The 18,574-nt window shown below is 51.4% G+C and overlaps 7 protein-coding genes across 7 annotated transcripts; 3 read left to right on the top strand and 4 right to left on the bottom strand.

Moving 5' to 3' along the window:
• Window positions 1–885: 885 nt before the first annotated feature.
• On the top strand, window positions 886–2,835 carry A1O5_08566 (uncharacterized protein; the record flags this gene model as incomplete). Its single annotated transcript, XM_007749148.1, has 3 exons — window positions 886–1,746; window positions 1,810–2,253; window positions 2,326–2,835. 3 exons carry the CDS (start codon window positions 886–888, stop codon window positions 2,833–2,835), a joined length of 1,815 nt encoding a protein of 604 aa, XP_007747338.1.
• A 534-nt stretch (window positions 2,836–3,369) lies between these two features.
• Window positions 3,370–4,937, bottom strand: A1O5_08565 (uncharacterized protein; the record flags this gene model as incomplete). The annotated part of the gene is made up of 2 exons (XM_007749147.1): window positions 3,370–4,744; window positions 4,798–4,937. 2 exons carry the CDS (start codon window positions 4,935–4,937, stop codon window positions 3,370–3,372), a joined length of 1,515 nt encoding a protein of 504 aa, XP_007747337.1.
• A 2,440-nt stretch (window positions 4,938–7,377) lies between these two features.
• On the top strand, window positions 7,378–9,123 carry A1O5_08564 (pyruvate decarboxylase; the record flags this gene model as incomplete). Its single annotated transcript, XM_007749146.1, has 1 exon — window positions 7,378–9,123. One exon carries the CDS (start codon window positions 7,378–7,380, stop codon window positions 9,121–9,123), a length of 1,746 nt encoding a protein of 581 aa, XP_007747336.1.
• Window positions 9,124–9,324: 201 nt separating this feature from the next.
• A1O5_08563 (uncharacterized protein) lies at window positions 9,325–11,324 on the bottom strand (the record flags this gene model as incomplete). Its single annotated transcript, XM_007749145.1, has 7 exons — window positions 9,325–9,720; window positions 9,785–9,833; window positions 9,886–10,056; window positions 10,113–10,501; window positions 10,554–10,610; window positions 10,665–10,773; window positions 10,825–11,324. 7 exons carry the CDS (start codon window positions 11,322–11,324, stop codon window positions 9,325–9,327), a joined length of 1,671 nt encoding a protein of 556 aa, XP_007747335.1.
• Window positions 11,325–11,817: 493 nt separating this feature from the next.
• Window positions 11,818–13,536, bottom strand: A1O5_08562 (uncharacterized protein; the record flags this gene model as incomplete). Its single annotated transcript, XM_007749144.1, has 1 exon — window positions 11,818–13,536. The coding sequence occupies one exon, from the start codon at window positions 13,534–13,536 to the stop codon at window positions 11,818–11,820; it is 1,719 nt and encodes a 572-aa protein (XP_007747334.1).
• A 1,471-nt stretch (window positions 13,537–15,007) lies between these two features.
• Window positions 15,008–16,502, top strand: A1O5_08561 (uncharacterized protein; the record flags this gene model as incomplete). Its single annotated transcript, XM_007749143.1, has 2 exons — window positions 15,008–15,056; window positions 15,109–16,502. The coding sequence occupies 2 exons, from the start codon at window positions 15,008–15,010 to the stop codon at window positions 16,500–16,502; spliced, it is 1,443 nt and encodes a 480-aa protein (XP_007747333.1).
• A 238-nt stretch (window positions 16,503–16,740) lies between these two features.
• A1O5_08560 (uncharacterized protein) lies at window positions 16,741–17,911 on the bottom strand (the record flags this gene model as incomplete). The annotated part of the gene is made up of 2 exons (XM_007749142.1): window positions 16,741–17,511; window positions 17,594–17,911. 2 exons carry the CDS (start codon window positions 17,909–17,911, stop codon window positions 16,741–16,743), a joined length of 1,089 nt encoding a protein of 362 aa, XP_007747332.1.
• Window positions 17,912–18,574: the final 663 nt, after the last annotated feature.

The raw sequence follows: 18,574 nt of genomic DNA, 5'->3' as shown, positions 1-18,574 counted from the left end.
ATTTGTAGATATGTTCTACCAAAGGGACTGCGCTATACCTTGACTTTCTTTTGCCTGCATGTATTGCAGGCGAGGAAGATATCCTGGTTGGACACATGCCGCCGAATCCTGCCTTGCCCAAGGGCCGAGGGCTCATTTCGGCTGGCATTCGATGGACTGGCCGCAGCGTTCAAGGGGGCTGGTAGACCGAAGTCGAGGTTGAGCCAGGTTCTCTCCATGGATATGACAATTGCCAATGATGTGTGGCAGAACCAGGACCGCGCCTGCTTTCATGAGGGAGCAGTACAGGAAGTCACAATAGCGCGACATCTCGCATCACCCAGAATAACTGATGTCGAAGGCCTCGGCTGCTTGTGCGGGGACTAACGGCGCATAGGATTCCCACTCGCCCTTGCTTGTATACTCCAGGTTCTGCCCCACTTTCCGCTAACCATTCTCCATTCTCCACTGTTCACTTGGTAAGGACTTGTCCAACCAAGCTGATTGGCAGACACTTGTATCTCGGAGTTGATGACGCCAGGCTCGGATATTGAAACCTCCGAGGACTTGGTCTCTGGGCAAAGCCACACGAGGTGTTTGTCGATGGGTAGGACCATGGAGTATTAAAGCTAGCTATAGGAGTCTCTTATTTTCAGCCATCGAACGCACACCACGCTTTTCCGCTTGGTGCTCGGTTCTCAGTCCGAATCCGACGGTTGTTGAATCTCCAGGGCTTCTTTGGATTTAGAGTCGTCCGGGTCGTGAAGGCGCATTGTCATTCGCAGCTTGCAAGGAAGCTTATAAAAGGCTCAGACTCCTGTCACGACAAGCTTTTGTTTTTCCTCGGACGCAAAGCACTAACATTCCACACCAAGTCTCTTTATACTGTCCATTCTCAACGCAACGATGCCATCTATTCAAAGTCGCGCCGTGCGCATCGGGGGATGCGAAGGAGGAATTACAGATCACCATGGAGTTCTAGCACGCATGGCCCAAAACGAAGATGTGGACGTTATCTTCGGCGACTGGATGAGCGAGTATAACATGACCACTCGGGGTGTAGAGAAAATACAAGACCCGACAGCACCTGGCTATGAAGCAGTCTTTCTTCAATCGCTGGAGCCCGCTTTGGAACACCTGGCGGCCAAAAAGATCAAGCTCGCAGCCAATGCCGGTGCTTCTGGCACTGAGCTCTTGACCAAGCACGTCAGGGAAATCATTGCACGGAAGGGTCTCGATTTGAAAGTGGCTTGGGTCTCTGGTGATGAGGTAAACATCGAAGATCTCAAAACCCTGCAAACGAAGGGGGAGAAATTGCAGAGACTTACCACGGATAAAGAATTTTCGACCTGGGAATTTGATCCTATTTATGCCCAATGCTACCTCGGGGGTCGAGGTATTGCAAAGGCTTGGTCTGAGGGGGCAGATATTGTCCTCACTGGCCGAGTCTCAGACCCAGCTCCTGTCATCGCAGCTGGCATCTGGTGGCATGGCTGGAACGAGGAGCAATTGGACGAGCTCGCTGGCGCCCTTGTCTGTGGCCATCTCATCGAGTGCGGCGCATACGTATGTGGAGCCAACTGGTCGGGCTTCAAATCGCTCGGAACTGGCAAAAGTATTATCAATCTTGGCTACCCTATTGCAGAACTTGCAAAAGATGGCACATGCACTATTTCCAAAGAGCAGGGATCAAACGGCGTCGTGACGACGGAGACTTGCAAAAGTCAGCTCCTGTATGAAATCCAGGGCCCTTGGTATTTCAACTCGGTACGTTCCGCCTGAATTCGCGCGACAGGCTTCGTTCGAATGCATAGCTGATGGTCCCCCTAGGATGTTGTTGCCGAGCTCTCGAACATTAAAATGGAACAGATTGGCACAGACAGAGTGCAAGTGTCGGGAGCAAAAGGGCTCCCGCCGCCACCGACGACGAAAGTCGGCATCACTGCGATCGGCGGCTACCAGGCTGAGACCCATTTCTATGTGGTGGGTCTTGATGTCGAAGAGAAGGCCGCCATGTTCGAAACCCAAATCCGAGATATCCTTCCGATCGAGAAATACCACTGTTTCAGAGTGTCCCTCAATGGCAGACCACCTGCCAATCCGCGCAGTCAAGAATCGGCCACATGCGACCTCCGAGTCTTTGCACAGGCGCGAAAACTTGACGATCTGCAAACTTCTGTCTTCCTACAGCCGGTCGTCGATACGGTGATGCAGACGTACCCTGGGGCGCAGTTCACCTTGGATATGCGCCAAGGCACTCCAAAGGTGTACTATGTAAGGGAAATCCCGATAGAATCTGGCGGCTTGTATCGAATCTGTTGCTGACTCGATTTGTCGATTCTCTAGGAATTCTGGGTAGCATTGATTCCTCAAGGAATTGTTACCCATCGCGTCCATTTCTCAGACAAGACTTTCGATATTCCCATTCCAACCAAAACCCACACTTACCTACGCCATCAGCCATCGTATGACCCTGAAAACCCGCTGCCTCTGACGTCCTGGGGCCCCACAACTTTGGCCCCTCTGGGATATATTGTGCACGCAAGGTCCGGAGACAAATCGTCCAATTGCAATGTCGGCTTCTACGTCCGCTTCGAGGAAGAGTACGAATGGCTGAGGTCGACTCTGACGATTGCCAGGATCAAAGAGCTTCTCGGTGATGATTACAAGGGCGGTTTAGTCGAAAGGTTTGAGCTTCCGAATATCTGGGCTGTCCATTTCTTGCTATTTGACCACCTGGATCGCGGAGTTGCGAGCAGCAGCACTTATGACATTCTCGGAAAGAATGTTGCCGAGTATCTGCGAGCCAAGTATGTTGAGATACCAACTGCATTCTTGGAAAGAAGGAAGATCTGAAAAGGGGTTGGTGTGCATATATCGGTTTTAACCGCGGTCACCCATTGTAGCGCTGTTATCTGGTGGTGTGTCCTCGAATTCAATTCAATTGCCTGTAAAGATAATTACACAGCTGACCATCTCGAGGTCTCCCTGCGGTTTGAAAGCTGACCCTAACATCTTTTGGCTCAATTTCCATTCTCGTCTGTTGTTGCAATTCGTCACATGGGTACCGAACCAACCTTGAGGTCCTTTGCTGACGCTGGGTCGGGATGGTTGAGAGTGCTAGAAAGGAATGCCCGACCTCTTCATTTTCAAGGTCCCTTGGGTATATAGATAGACACCTCTCCCTCTGGTAGATAGACAATCCACAATTTCAATCCACTCAATCTCTGACAGAAAGCAGTTGCTCATGCTTGAGCTAATATCGCAGGGAGGTCTTTGTGATCTCAGAGGCAAAAGACGCCTTTTGTCCCCAGATCATCAGGGACAGGGAAGGAGTCCAGAATGTGCCGTCCGTGGAATATGGATATGTGGCAGCTCAGAGTCAGCCGATCAAACAACATAGTAGGATGTCTTGACGCAATCGCTGAACCACTCGAAGTCATGAACCCACGCGAATCCAACACGCATATAGACCATCCTCTCCTTATCAAGTGGGTACAACGCTACACACTGCGCGCCAATCTGATTTTCCTTCATGCGAGACGCCGGATGGATTTCCGTCATGACGGGCGAGCACCAGATCTGGGTGATGTGCCTTCGATCGATGTTGTCGGGGGTGTACCTGCCGACTGGGTTCAGGGTGTTCAGGTCAAAGAGGCTATCTCCGGATCTCGAGCGGGTCTTGATCTCTTCTAAGAGAGGGTCGATATCTCCTTCTCGAAAGTATGGCCATGCCGGTTTGAGGAAAGCTTTGATCTGTAGTCTTGCAGAAGAGATCTCCCCAAATGGATTCGCTCCCTTGACATGCACCACAACGTCTTCAATGTCCATACAGCTGGCGTCTGGCTTGTCTTGGATTAGCTCCCGGACGAAGAAGGTGCAAGTGGCCGGCAATGATGCCCAGGACCAGGATGGCGCGCGGTATTCCCTCAGGTCCGCCCTCGACGAGGTAGAGTCAGGAGCCGTCCACATGAGCCCACGATGGAGGTCGGACTTCCACAACCCGGCAACGTACCAGTCTCCAGAGGCGCGAGAGATGGAACTTGCAATGCCGGAAATGGCAGGGAAGACGTCGGAAGCATACGTGAGGTTGCATTTGCCGTAAAGCATGATGAGATCATACCAAGCATCATATATGTCTTTCATATCGGATACCGATATATCGGGATCTGTAGTGGAGGCTACCTGTTCTGTAGCACCGCTATCTTGTCTTTGAAGTCGGTCCAAGATGGGTTTCACGACTCGATCTTCGTTACTTCGACCAATCCACATTGACGATCCTTCCGGGGTCTGTTCGGACGCTTCCTTTGACCTGCATCTCCAACTCATTTGAGTTGTTGAGAACATCAAAAGGCGCGGAGACAAGAGCCGTTCTTGCAAGACCCAGGCGCGTTGCCAAAGTGGTGGACGCTGAAAACCGTCAGTCCTCTTGCTGGGATCTTCGACTCGTGAAGGTTTAGAAAACCCGAAGGTATAAGAGTTCGACCCAGGCAGCTTAATCGCCACGGGGCATGGACTGAGCTCCAGAGGATTTCTTCTGCTGAAGAGACCCCCAGAGCTGCTGGAGGCACTGATGGCTGCCAGGGTCAATAGCGAGTTCGCATAGTACTCCCCCATCCTTCTGGATTCAACCTCCCAGTCGAGGGCAGAATCTTGGACTATACATAGGCTGTCGATCCACACAAAACGAACAGACAGCTCACGCGCAACAGTCACCACATCCTTGAAGGTCTGTGGCAAGCTCTCTATTGGGATTCCGTTCATTCTGTCATTTGTTGTAGCAATCGTCGTCGTCAACATTCTAGCACGACCCCATACATGACTGAGAGTGATGTATTTGCCCTTTCGACCTTCACCCAAGGTGAGTTGGATGACTGGTCCGCGGTCGTCAAGATCCACATCAAGAACCCGAGTTGGGAGTGGGGGATGGTCTGCGTGCGAATCACTGCATTGTCCATGCTGATTTAAGCAACAGCCGAGCCATTCCCGAGCAAGTTGAAAGTCTTCTTGACTACCAATGCGTGGATTCGGCTCCGTTGCTTTGTTGAGCAGGATTCTTGTTAGGGACTCTGTTCAAGTGAGCATCTTCGCTAGACAAGCTCTCAGGAGACGAAAATACCGGGAGAGGGAAGAGCCGTGACTCACTTGAGTACTGTACGAAGTTGAAAGGGACTTTTACTTCGGCATGTAGAGTTTTTGCAACTAAATAGAGTTCCAGTTCCTCTACGTCGTTCTCGTTATTGCTCTGCTGTTCGTAATAGCGAAGCTCAAGAGGGCCGTCGTGTCTAGGCTCGCGAGACTCGTGTCCTCTGTGAATCCATAGCGCATATCGAAGCTGGATGCACAAATAGCAACCTCTCTCGGCAGCGGAGACAAGTTGACTGATGCCAGGATGATGTACATACACATAGTACCTCCCACTCAGCTCGGAAGGCTGGTAAGGCAAACCTTCCCAGCGATAAGGCGCATCGACGGTATGGTGGTGTAGCAAGGAGTTGCTAAAATCTATCGAACGGCAGCAGTTACAGAGTGAAGTGTCGGCATCGACTTCGCGCGAATCCATCATCCAAGGCAACGGGGTCGATGTTGGTTAAGTTACCACCATCGCTCGTTTTTGTTGTAGGCGAGTAATGAAGGCTCTCTGTTGTTGGAGCAGATGCATATCCTGAGAGCGCGGAGTAAGGCAGCCAAATAACCGCTAGTCTTTCAAGCGACGCCTAGTTGGTTCAGGCTACCTTCCAGAAGGCCTGGCGATGAAAACCGCCTTGATGGTGGCGAGGAACAAGGCTCACTCCTGGAAGTTTGGATACCTCTGACTTGGCTGCCAGGCGAAGTCTTGCCCAATAAACGCGAGGCCGCGGCGGGGTCAAAGGGGCTCGAAGGTGCTGATGGGCTGGTGCATCAGGCGCATGCACGCGCCCCAGAAACACAGCCTCACGTATCGAGTATTCTTCTGCCCAAATATATTTCTGCCTCTTCAAAGCTCAGCAGCCGGTGTCAAGGAAATTAGTAGGCGTCAGAGGCTGCGTTCAAATGTGTTGGCTTCCATCACAGACCTTTCGCTAGCGGGAAAGACGGCCATTGACCTCATTCCACGGGTGAGAAATCCCCTCAGACACTTTGGAGATGCTGGATAGGAGCTAAGCAGCATGAATATCATTCTCTCTGGGCATCAAATTTATCGCAGATCGGCAATGTTTCCTCATGTCGACTGCTCTGATCCCAGCGCAAGTTGTTGTCTATTCACTATTCGGATGGTCTAGATCTATTCTGAACCCGAAGCGATTGCAGGAGTGTCCGAGAATGATGGAATAGGTCGTGTTAAGACTCGTGTCTTTTGTTCAGTGGACGCGGGAAGGCCTCTGTCCACCTCGTCGTCGTTTTTCTTCCAGATTTCCATGTGGCTGATTGCCGCTGCCCACATATCTCAAGGCTGCCCATCCGCTTTTGATAGCCGACAGGTGCCCAGAGGGTCGAGATCAAACACGGATATGACACTCCTGATCGCGCGACGCTCATAGAGCTTTATCCCCCAGCCAGGTTCATTAGATAGGGAGCAAAGCTATCGCCTAAGAATTCTTGGTTCATTCCTGATCCGGCCCAAGGATCTAGAATCAGGTCATATTTCCAGGGAGGTTTTCATCAAAATGAAAACAGGTTCGGGAGCCCGCATACGTGTCTATCTATCGGGGTTATTCTGACCACGCATTTGGATCCACATCGAGGCCGCATGCCGGGTAAGAGGAGATTAGAGCGTCGGACTGAGTACCGAGTGCGTCTGACCCCCCCTCTCAAGAGTCTGATCGAGGTTGATGAAATGGAAGGGAAAATATCCGCAAAGATTTGTACGGCGTGAGCAAGCCCGGGCATGCTTGGTACATCCCAGGGCAGGGCGTGGAGCCTCCAAACAGAGGCAGATAAAGGAGAACTAAACCCAGTCGAGGCCAAACTAAGAGACACTCAAATGACCAGAATGACGCTTCGGATTTTCAGGCGTCGCCACACAAGCGGGAATGTCCAACGGCACCTGAACCGAATCCTTCGAGTCGCATGGCCGGGGAAAATCCTACCCCCTCTTTTCCATTATGTTTTTACACCCTGAGAGGGTCAAGTTCTGGTTCAAGGAGGTTTATGAGTGCGTATACGATGCTCCAACTCTGGTCTCCATCGAGCAAGTTCTCGCGACACAGCCGAAATTTGTCTAACAGACGCCCACTCACGCTATTATTCTGAGCATTTCGACAAGACAACAAAAATGTCATGTATCTTCCACTCATCATCGACGGCAAAGTCTGGAGCGTTTGGCTTGCAATCAAAATCTAGGAATAGTGTCTCAGCACTTCGTGGCGACCTGTTACCCATTCAGACGATCCTGACTGTGCACAAATCAAGCAGAACATGTCTACCACAATCAAGCTCGCGGAGTACTTGTTCACACGCCTCCATCAACTGGGAGTGCGCTCCATCCACGGTGTACCGGGTGATTACAACCTGACCTTGTTGGATCATATTGAACCCTCAGGGCTTCATTGGGTCGGCAACTGCAACGAGCTAGATGCGGGATACGCTGCTGATGGCTATGCACGGATTAATGGCGTTGGAGCGCTGATAACCACGTTTGGAGTCGGAGAACTTTCGGCTATCAATGCCGTAGCTGGTGCATACTGCGAACGCGCAGCAGTGGTCCATGTGGTCGGCACCCCCGAAACAGCTACTCAGGATTCTCGTTTGAAGGTGCACCACACCTTTGCTGACGGCAATTATCAACGCTTTGCTCAGATGCATGCCCACATTACGGTGGCACAGGAGAGCCTCAGGGACCCTCGATCAGCGCCAGAGCAGATTGACGCAATTCTGAAGAAATGCCTCTTTCACAGCAGACCGGTCTACATCCAGGTGCCGGTGGACTTGGTGGGTGCACCAGTTGAAGCCGGCAGGTTATGGTCAGAGTCTCTGTCATCGGAAATCACTTCAATCGAAACTATGGTCTCACCGGCTCACGACCTGACCCTTTCAATTATATTGGAGAAGATCAGAGCCGCCAAACAGCCGATGATTCTGGTAGATGGCGAGAGCAGAGCACTTCGAATCACCGAAGACGTCCAGAGCATCGTCCAGATAACCAAGTGGCCCACCTGGGTAACGGTCTTTGCCAAAGGTCTTGTGGACGAGACGGCTTCCAATGTCCATGGAGTCTATCGAGGCAGCTACGATCCAAAGGCGAAGGCTTTCGTGGACAGTTCGGACCTGGTCTTATGCTTCGGGCCTCACTTCAGCTCCACCAACACCTTCGACTCTACCAGCATCCCTCCCAAGGCAGTCACCATCAGCTTCACAGATAACGAGATTCGGATAGGCGAGCAAACCTTTCGAGACATCCGGGCCAAGCTTGGTGTCTCCCGGCTGCGGCAGGAGCTGAGCGCTATGCACTTGAAGCCTTCTGGCATACCTGCCAACTTGCCTAGTGAGGACCGTGAAATTTGTTTCTCATCGCTTCCGAGCAAACAATGCATCACGCAAGATAAACTGTGGCGTCTTCTCGCCAATTTCATACGTCCGGGCGACATTGTCCTCGGCGAAACAGGCACTGCAGGCTATGGTGTTCAAGAGATGGTACTTCCGCGCAACACGCGCGTGTTCGCACCGGTGACCTGGCTCTCAATTGGATATATGCTTCCCGCAACCCAGGGCGCGGCTCTAGCCCAGAGGGAGCTTATAGCCTCTTCAGCTTATCACGGCATCAGCCATGCGCGGACCGTGCTCTTTATCGGCGATGGTAGCTTCCAAATGACCGTGCAGGAACTTAGCACCATCATACGTGAGAAGCTGGACGTCATAATCTTCCTCCTCAACAACGATGGCTACACTATCGAACGATGCATTCACGGCTTGAAGAAAAGGTACAATGACATCGCCCGTTGGCGCTATCTGCAAGCACCACGCTTCCTGGGTGCCGACGATGGCGTCTTTACGGCTACCGTGAGCACTTGGGGTGACCTTGAGCGAGTACTTTCGGCCAGAGAAATCGCCGGTGGCAGCGGTTTGAGGATGGTGGAGATAATGCTGGACCGTGAGGATGTTCCGGAAGGTCCTTTGCTTGATTTGCTCCGAGAGGAAAAGAAGGCTGTCTCAGGGGAGTCGTAACGTATCCATCGCAAGGACAACCAGATGTAGTCCCATTTTAATATATATCATCCAAAAGCCATCTTTCCAAGACTACCTAGTATGAAAGGTGAGTGAGACACTCCTTGTTGTCTCTTTAACGTATATATACCTGCGCGCTGTTCTCACTCAGTCAGGAAACCCTGCTTCTCGTCACATGTATCGCGGAACGATTTCCGATATCTATGCAGCCTTCCTGCCCAGTTTCGGAAGGTGCAGTCTAAGTTCTTGCCAGAAACCAAGAGGGACCTCAACGAAGCTGGCTTCATAGGCGTCGATGACAGGACGCTCCCACACCAGGTCCGCCTCTTCCGGCTTGACCAGCTTCGTTTTCTTAAAGACTTTCCAGCCCACGTAGAGCAACGGACAGACAAAACACATGGTGTAATAAGAGAAGAAAGTCCCGACGTCCCACCATCCGGGCAGGAACGTGGTGTAGCCATAGATGCCGATGATGCAGATCAAGAAGATCATGGCGATCCATGCCACGTACGGCTGGCCCCAGCCCTTGTAGGGCAGGGCGTTTCGGTCGTAGCCTTGGGCCTTCATAGCGCGGTAGAAGAAGATGTAGATGATGCACTGTGAAGCACATTCGACTAGTTAGTAGATGGATAGCACACGGAGGTAGAAAGGAGATTCTCACCATCACGATGAAGTCGATGATTTGAGACGCCTCCGTAAGATTTGTCAACCTGGCTTGACATTAGTACCGGTCAGATACAGAATGGATGTAGGAGCGCGCACCAGGTGATAACTTGGGTACTACTAGTTCCCAGCGTGAGCAAGGACAAGAGTGGAAATATCATGGTAACGCAAAAGCAGTAAATAGGCACTCCGGCTTTGGTGCATCTTTGCAAGAACCTCGGAGCATGGCCGTCCAGGGAGAGACCGTAGAGCGTCCTGGAAGCGCAGTAGCTGTGGATTCAACGTCAGTCCAACGTCTCGCACAAATAAGCCGTCAATCAACTTACACATAGGTGTTCCCAGCAGAAAAGATGCTCGTAACAAGGAGAGCATTTGTCAAGTCCGGGAGCACACTGACTCCCATGTTCTGCATGGCAATAACGTACGGGGATGCGCCAGCCGTGCCAGTGGAACCTCCGTTCAGCACGGCGTTCAGTGTCGGGTCATTGTATGGGACCACAATGCCGACGCAAAGAGCTCCGACGATGAAGAAGACGCCGAACCGCCAGTAGACGGTCTTGAAGGCCTCTTTCAGGTGCTTTCGTGGGTACATTGCCTCACCGCTGACCATGGCCACATACTCCGGCCCAACAATGGTGAACGCGGCCATAAAAAGCGCGCCCAGGAATCCCTCGAACCGACCAAGGGCGCCAGTCGTGACGTAGGGCGCAAAGGCCTGTAAAAAGTTACCATGGTAGATAAGGCCGTAGATATGACATAAAATTTACTCCAGGATTACTCCAGTAACGAAATCCGTATGCATCGTGCTTGGGATTACCTCCGACCTGCATCCTGTTATCGAACGGCGACGGCGGATGTGACTGTGGAATTGCACATACCATTGTGACAAAGGTAAAGGCAAAGACAATCGCGACTAGAACAACCTTGCCGCCAGAAAGCCAGAACTCGGATTCTCCGTACCATCTGACAGCGAAGAGATTGATTAATCTGAAATATCAGCCTCATGGCCAGGAATGATACTGTGGGGCATTAGATTACCCGTAGAGAACGATGCAGCCAATGCATATGGCGACCTTGGGAACGTTGTCGGACCAATAGGTCAGAACGAGGTTGAGAGCTGAGATCTCCCAAGGGATCAAGACAGCTTCGTAAAGGAAAAAGTTCCAGCCCACCATGAATCCGAATGCCTCGTCAACCCACTTGGATCCCATTCGAATGAAAGAACCGCTGACTGGCATGAACACTGCCATCTCCGCCATACAGCTGTTGACGAGACCGAGAATGCAGGAATACAGAGTGAATGCGATAAACAGACTGCCGGGACCGCCTTCAATGAGCCCATATCCAATGCTGACGAAGAGCGCCGTGCCGATTGAGCCGCCGATTGCTATGAGCTGCATCTGACGATTCGTCAATCGCCGCTTGAGGGAGTCAACATTTTCGATCACGGAGGAAGCCTCGCCTTCCTGGACCTCATATACACGCTTCTCGCCGACCTTCTCCACCGAGTGATTAGGCACGGGCTTGATGGAATCCATGAGGAGTTCTGGTTATGTAGGAGACAGAAAATCGTCGACGGGATAACCAACTATTCAAACAACGACGTGGTTCCCATGGTGGAAAGGTCAGCTAACCGAACCTCAGGGTTGCAATAGCCTGTTGACTTGTGATCAAGATGGTTGAGCTTCCTGAAAAGGTAAATCGATACGATAGGTGGAAGCGACAGAATCCTTTGCGGAGAGAACCATCCTCAGCCGAAACCGGGTGATAAATAGAGACTCCTTATCAGTCCGACGGGTCTAGATGATCGGCCGTCCCCTGTCGGAAGATAAAACATCCAGCATAATAATTAGACCTAGGCCATTAGCACTCATCCTAACGGAGTTGGACGTTTTGACCTTTCCAGATTCTTCCCTCTTGTTTACCACGTGGTCGCGTTCAACTCAAGGATCTTACAGCGGTATAATATAAAAATATATCAAGAGTGCCCACAATCTGACCAATAGTGGGATGCACATGAGGTGCAATGGGTCACTGAAAAGATATCGCTGGAGTTGCTTCCCCAGATTTCGGGGTGAAGATGTTGCGGAGCGCTATTCCCAAACGCCCAACTGCCTTGGCAAGGTCTGCCGCTTCGGCAGACGCAAACGTTAGGCGCAGGAAGACAGCAACATTTTCCTTACCCAGGGATGTCCCAAGCGCAGCCGACAATTGTCCATCATCATTGATAGCACCAGTGCTAGTCAGTGGGGGCGTTTGAAAGGGGCTGCCTTTACAGGCTAGCACCCCTTCCTTCAACGCTTCCATATAAATCTTGTCCTCGATTTTCATAAGTGCCTGCTGCCTTGCTTCCGCATCCATCAGTGTTCCGGACATGTCTGGGAGCGTGCTACAGTCAACTTTCAGCCAAATGAACATTCCGGCCCGGATTTCGCTCCAGGAGCAAATGTCTGCTAATATTCCCCATCCGAGCTCTCTCTCCATCGCTTGAAGCAATGCTGAAGCTTTATCACGATAGTTGCCCGCCAGGACGTTTAGCCATTGCAAAAACCCATCGTGTCCCCACGTCTCTGATATTAGCTTGTATACAGCCACCTGGCTGAGGCCGCTAGGATGTACAAACCCGAGGTCATGCGCCGCTTGAAATGTCTCGACGATGGCCTTTGGAGCCGTAAGCCAACCCAGCCTCAGCCCTGGGGCAAGAATTTTGGATGTGCTGTCAAGTCGTATGACACGCCCGGTTCTGGAGAGTGCGAGGTAAGACGGGAGAGAGAGGAAGTCTGAGTCTCCATGAGTTTGTGGAAAATGAAGATAATAGTAAGGGTCGTCTTCAAGAATCAGAATGTCGTGTTTCTCAGCAACATCTAGGATCTCCTGCCGCCGATGCAGAGGCTGTGTTATGCCAGTTGGATTGTGTCCGGTTGGTATAGTGTATAACAGTTTCGGTGCCGGGTTCCCCTGATGCAAGTCATTCCACGTCGATAGGATGTTGTCTAGCGAGTCGGCATTTATCCCGTCTGCATCCATTGCCACAGGAACTAGAATCAGGCCGAGAGCCGACGCTGCTTCTATCATCCCGGAGTATGTGTACTCTTCCACCAAGACAAAATCGCCAGGATCAGTGAAGTTGCGAAAAGCAGTCTCCATGGCCGATGTGTTCCCCCCTGTGAGACATATCTCCCAATCTGAATAGGGCGGAGAATGAACATGAGAGACATGTGTGGTAAGGTATTGAATGAGTTGCTCAGACCCAAGAGAGTAACCGTAGGACAACGCGATTGATAGATCGATCGAAGCCGACGGATCCTGCTTGTATACGATGCCTGTTCCCTCCTTCCCTTGAGAGCCATGGATACTCATCGCCTGACCAGTCCAGGCAGTAGCGTTGGGCGAGGAATACGCAAACTCCATCCTCTCGAACGGATATGTATCTGGCGATGGACGACCTGTACCGAGACTAATCATATCTTCACCGAACTCGGCCACGCTGGCTTTCAGAGACGACGGTTGTCTAACACGTCCCTCGCGACTGAGGAATTTGCTGATATCAATGCCAGACTTCGGCCTTTCTGAATAGCAAGGAGGCTTAAACAGGTCCGCCGTTGTGATCGGGGCAAGGGTCCTTTTCAATGTACCGAGGTCACTGAGACCTGGAAGCCTCTTTCGACATGGAATACTGTTTTGTCCAAGTCCGTTTCCGGGCACGCTGCAGCTGCAGCTTCCGCTGGATGTTTCGTTGCTAATGTGCATGCCGTGCTCTTAGAGACCCAGAGGCAGCTCCTTGAAATCTGTGCTGCCAGGAAAAGAGTTCCGGCGCTCCTTACAGACGAGAGTGAATTTGGAACACTGTCAACGCTCATAGTGTTACAAGAGACTGCCTCTTTTTGCGAGATAGTATATTCCAGTCTCATGAGTCATATGTCTTCGTTGAATCGTCGAGAGCAGGAGCCATCAAGCATAGGGCGCCACGGTGTATCTCGGAGGCCTACCGAGGAAGGAGGTGAGAGATCCTTCCTCAATTGGGAAACCTGGATTCCACAGCTTCACGTGAGCTAATCCTGATGGAGGCAAGAAAAGGAGAAAAACCACGCGGCAAGGTTTATGACCGTTTGCTCTTGTTGAGAGAGGTGATTCTCATGCTCCACCAATCAATCGTCAACCATCGGTTATCATGGTGCTCCTCCCAGAATTGATAAGGTTTGAATCTTACCGGCCTTGTGGTTAAAGGTTGTTCCCACACGAAAGTCGTCGCCCCAGATACCTCGTATTTGTAACTTATCAGCTCAGGCACGCCGGATAAGTTGTACTTACTGGGACACAACCCTCCGATGCCACTTTTACCCATTTGATGATCGGGTCAGAATATCAGTGCCTTTTCGGTTTTATTTTGCTCATAGGGGGAGTCGGAGTCCATGCCTGGAATGATCTACTACTGTAGGGAAATGCTGTCCCTTATGGCACCCACAATTGGAATCATCGCGCTTCAGTCAATCGTCAATGGCCCCAAGGAAGTCGTAGTCCAGGCAATCGTAGACCCGACAAAGACCCTTCGATGAGAACGCTCGACTTCGGGTGTATGACACGCGCAACTCCGCCTATCGATCTGAGGAAACCAGAGCTCGGCGAACCTGCCGCGCCGTAACCCCACTCGACGAAGTCGTTCTCGCACCAACGATGCGCATCCAGTCTCGTCGAGTTTCGTCGAGTTTCAAGTGCTCGAGGACGATAATGATGGCCTGGTCGGATACGCGATCTTGGTTTAGAACAGGGGGTTAGGTCTTCATGAGAGATTTTCCCGCTTCGCTGTATCGCAACCTGAGGAAGTGTGACACCCTGTGTACTCTTTGCGTAGAATTATTCGTCTTGCCCTGTTGCAATATTTGAACTGACAGTGACAATTTGTGCTTTGAGAGCTGCCGTCTCCAGTACGACGTACGACGTGCAAAGTTATGGGGTACAGGAGGTATTGATTGTGGGCTTGGCTTCGCACGGCCCATCGCTTGGCACTTGGCACTTGGCGCTTGGCACTTATCGCAGCCTTGGGGCTTATCAGCCAAAAGCTTGTCACCACAAGAATGTCTTCTCTTGATCTCTTCCAAAAAGCTTTCTTCAACCTACCTGTCATCTCCCATCAGCCAGCGCATCGGTCTTTGGTACTTGCTCCGGGTACGTCAAAAGGGACTCATGTGATCAAGCGCGAAATGGATCTTCAATCACTATAATGGTGTTCGGAGAATCCAGTCTACCGTCGAGTCCACTTGCAAGCAAAGGTACGCATCAGAATGGGCGCCTTGGCCCCTCTTGCTTAACATTGCCTGTCAGATTGCCGTGTTTGCAACAGGAGGCGTATCCATTGCGACCGAACCCTACCGTTTTGTAAGAAATGCGCGCGGAAAGGCGTCGAATGTCCTGGATATGGACCGAGATTTCGATGGACGAATGCAATTGCTGTTCGCGGCCATTTCAAAGGCCGCAGTGCACCTGATGTATCTCAATATCCGCAGCATCTCATTCCCGAGTCCCAGTCCCTGCTGAGGGGTGCTGGAGAAGACATTCCCGCCCCAAGTTACCAGTCCGGCCTCGCTTTGGCTCAGCAACTTCCCCCATCCACAGCAAAACGTCTATTGCAATACTATGCGACCAATATTGCCCCACTAATGGTCTGGCTGGACTCGGAGAGGAATGAGTACAAGCGCATAGTTATTCCCCTGGCAGAAAAGGATACAATCCTCCGTCTTGCAGTTCTTGCTATCTCTGCAGCACATATGTCGCATGAAGACTGCCTTCCACCAGGCTTTTCACAGCACGCAGGAGAGGCTGCCATTCTTATGATTACCGAACGAGTACGCCAGATGACCGAATGCAACACGAATGATTCACAGATTGACGCCAATGGTGGAATTACCGCAGGAATCTTAGCTGCCATGCTCATTCTCTCAAATCATTCGCTGCTGAAGTCAGAGTTATCTCACGCTCAATCTCACAGACAGGCGGCGAGGATCTTGATGAATTCGCTAGCACTAAAACGACCTCCCGATGATGACCTCACTATTTTTCTAAAAAACCAACTGGCGATTTATGACGTCCTTGCATGCACAACCTTATTCGACTACGAGCACATTCAACACGTCACTTTGCCACATCTTGCGCAACAAGATGTTCCTTTCGGGGACTTTCTCAAAATTTTGCACAATGTCACTCTCATATCACTCAACAAAGCCCAGCATGCGAAGCAACCTGAAGGTCTCGAAGAGGAATTGAAGCTTGCAAGTGGTTCGACATTGCTGGCCGCGGGACCCCTCAGTCAGACGTTGACCAAATCATCCAGGCGTGACTTTATACGACTAGTCCAAGCATATCATCATGCTGGGATGATTTACGCCTGCACTCGCCTTTGCGCGTCTCTCGGTGGTCAACAAGCCCTGGTAGTCCATACCAATAAACTCTTCAAAGTGCTTGAACAATTTGACGACATAAATGCCTCTTTACACAATCTGGCATGGCCCCTGTTCATTGCCGGAACTTCTTGCTGTGGAGACGATGGACGCATGAGGATCATTAGTGGGTTGTGTCAGACGTTGTCTACAAACACACGTTTTGAGCACTACGCCAACCTGTCAACTTTTCTCCAGGAGCTCTGGCAAAGTTCGAATTCCGATTGGACCCTGCTTGCTCGTCAATGGGAAAGCAAAGGCACGCCGGTTATAGCCGTCTGAGCTACCGGGCTGGTCATATCTCCATGTGACGTATTTGCGAAGACAACTACCAAAGTACCATCCCCATAGCGCTAGTCGTCAAAACAGATCACGAACCTTCAGTCCATGGACATCATCACTCTTAGATTCAGACTTTGTACAAGACAGAAATGATTGCAATGCTCAACTACACACTAGACTCGCTGGACTGAACGGTTCTATCGGGCAATCTGCAACAGCTGCTGTCCTGTTTGATATTCTAGATGAGGTATCGTCGAATAATTTCTTCCGGCGCATCCTTGTGTAAGAAACTTGGAATTCTCTCGAACATCTCCCATGCACTGCGCCGCAGAAAGTCCGTCTGCTCTTTAACCCATCGTTCAACCTCTTCCCGCTCGATCATCCCCCCACTGCTCTCTTTCTCTGCCAAGCCCGCCAAAACTAGATCAATTCGACCTCGAAGGCGAATGAGCTTCTCCTGTAAAAACAGATTGCACATCAGGGGAATGTCGTCATTTGCAGGGTCGACACTGCGAAGCGAAGAGTACCGGTCATCCAGATTGGGATCTGCGAACGTATAACTGGTGACCATGCTAATGCGCTCCGGCACGTTGGTCGCTCGCAAGGCGGCATGCTCGGTGCATCCGCCTTGCATGATGACCGCTCCTCCTATGGTTGGACTTTTGACCTTGACGATGGAGCCATCACCGGTTCTGATAGCCGTCTCACCTCCTTGCATCGCACTTGTGTCACTTAGCATGACCACGCACACGACGGGAACCTGGTCTTTGTGCCACGAGTCGATTGGAACGTTGTCGTACTCAGACTTCTTCAGTTCCGAAGGCGATTGTGGCGGCAAAGGAATTTCCGTAAGCTTATAGACCCCGGCCAATCCATCTGGACCCAGCTGAATGTTGACCATCCCAATGTCTCCCGTTTTATAGAGCCGCCGCAACGGGAATCCGGCTGCTCTGTTGATGGCAGCTTGGGTGGCGGGATGTTGCCATGCCTGCAACATGAATTTCGCCGTCTTTTTTTTTGTCACGAACTTAGGTCAGACCATCCATAATTCACCATTATGCTTTGCGAGAGAACCCAAACAAGGGACCAACCTTTTCATGGCCAGCGATGTACGCAGGAGCACGGTCCCAGGACCTGAGATATTTGTCTAGCATTCGCTTATCGAGCATCTCGCGCCGCAGGATACGCACTCCTTCTTCCGAGAATAGAGGAAATGGGTCTGTGTAACATAGGTCCGGGGCATTATGCGGTTTCGGCAGTCCTACTTCGCCGAACGTGTGACGTTGAGCAGGCGGTTGGAATGCTAGGTGGATCGCTGGGTCGAAATCAGGCAGCTCAATGTTGTCGAGGGCTGTGGCTCCCTCCGCCGTTGGTATGGCGGCCAAAGCGGTAGCAACATCAGCGGCCATGTCGGACGGTCTTTGAGGCAGGATATGTCACGGCGCTCTTGCTTCGTAGGCGTACAATTGGCGTTGAGAGACGAGGGGCTCAACCCTTTATCGCCCACACGTCAATGGAGTCCGTTCACGTTCCTCTCACCTTGGACTAGGGAAAAACTCCAGGAAACATTTGTCCTTTCCGGTACTATTCAGGTGGCGGCCTTGTATCTACTTAAGGAATATTTAAGGAGAAACGGCAATGATACAGGACCGGGGCTAAAACGTGCTTGAAGGATATTAGGAAGCAATCAAACCCGAGGACCAAGCGAATTCACCCTTTCAATCCTCCCATCGCAACTTTATCACTTCGCTCTTGCAGCTTTCCCATTCCGGTAAATATATGCACTCTCGGCGCTTGGGCTGAACCATCCCTCCTACAGTAGTAACCCTACCTGCGATAAGGGACGGGCAGCGTCTGTTATCTGCCTCTAGAATCGCAAGGCGAGAGGAGTTTATTCCCGTTGTGGTTAGCAATGCGAGGGAACCCCCATCAAAAGATCAATCCTCGGTTAACCAGCTGGCTGGCCGAATTCACTTGCTCGCTGTGCCCCAAGGAACGCCAGTCCCTGTGTACATGTGCATATTGCGACAAGGGCGGGGTCAGGGCAAATAGACACGCCTCACCCCCCCCCC

This window comes from Cladophialophora psammophila (genome assembly GCF_000585535.1).
Source record: "Cladophialophora psammophila CBS 110553 chromosome Unknown aczJe-supercont1.14, whole genome shotgun sequence".
Lineage (NCBI taxonomy): Eukaryota > Fungi > Ascomycota > Eurotiomycetes > Chaetothyriales > Herpotrichiellaceae > Cladophialophora > Cladophialophora psammophila.
This window is presented reverse-complemented; position numbering and strand designations above follow the sequence as displayed.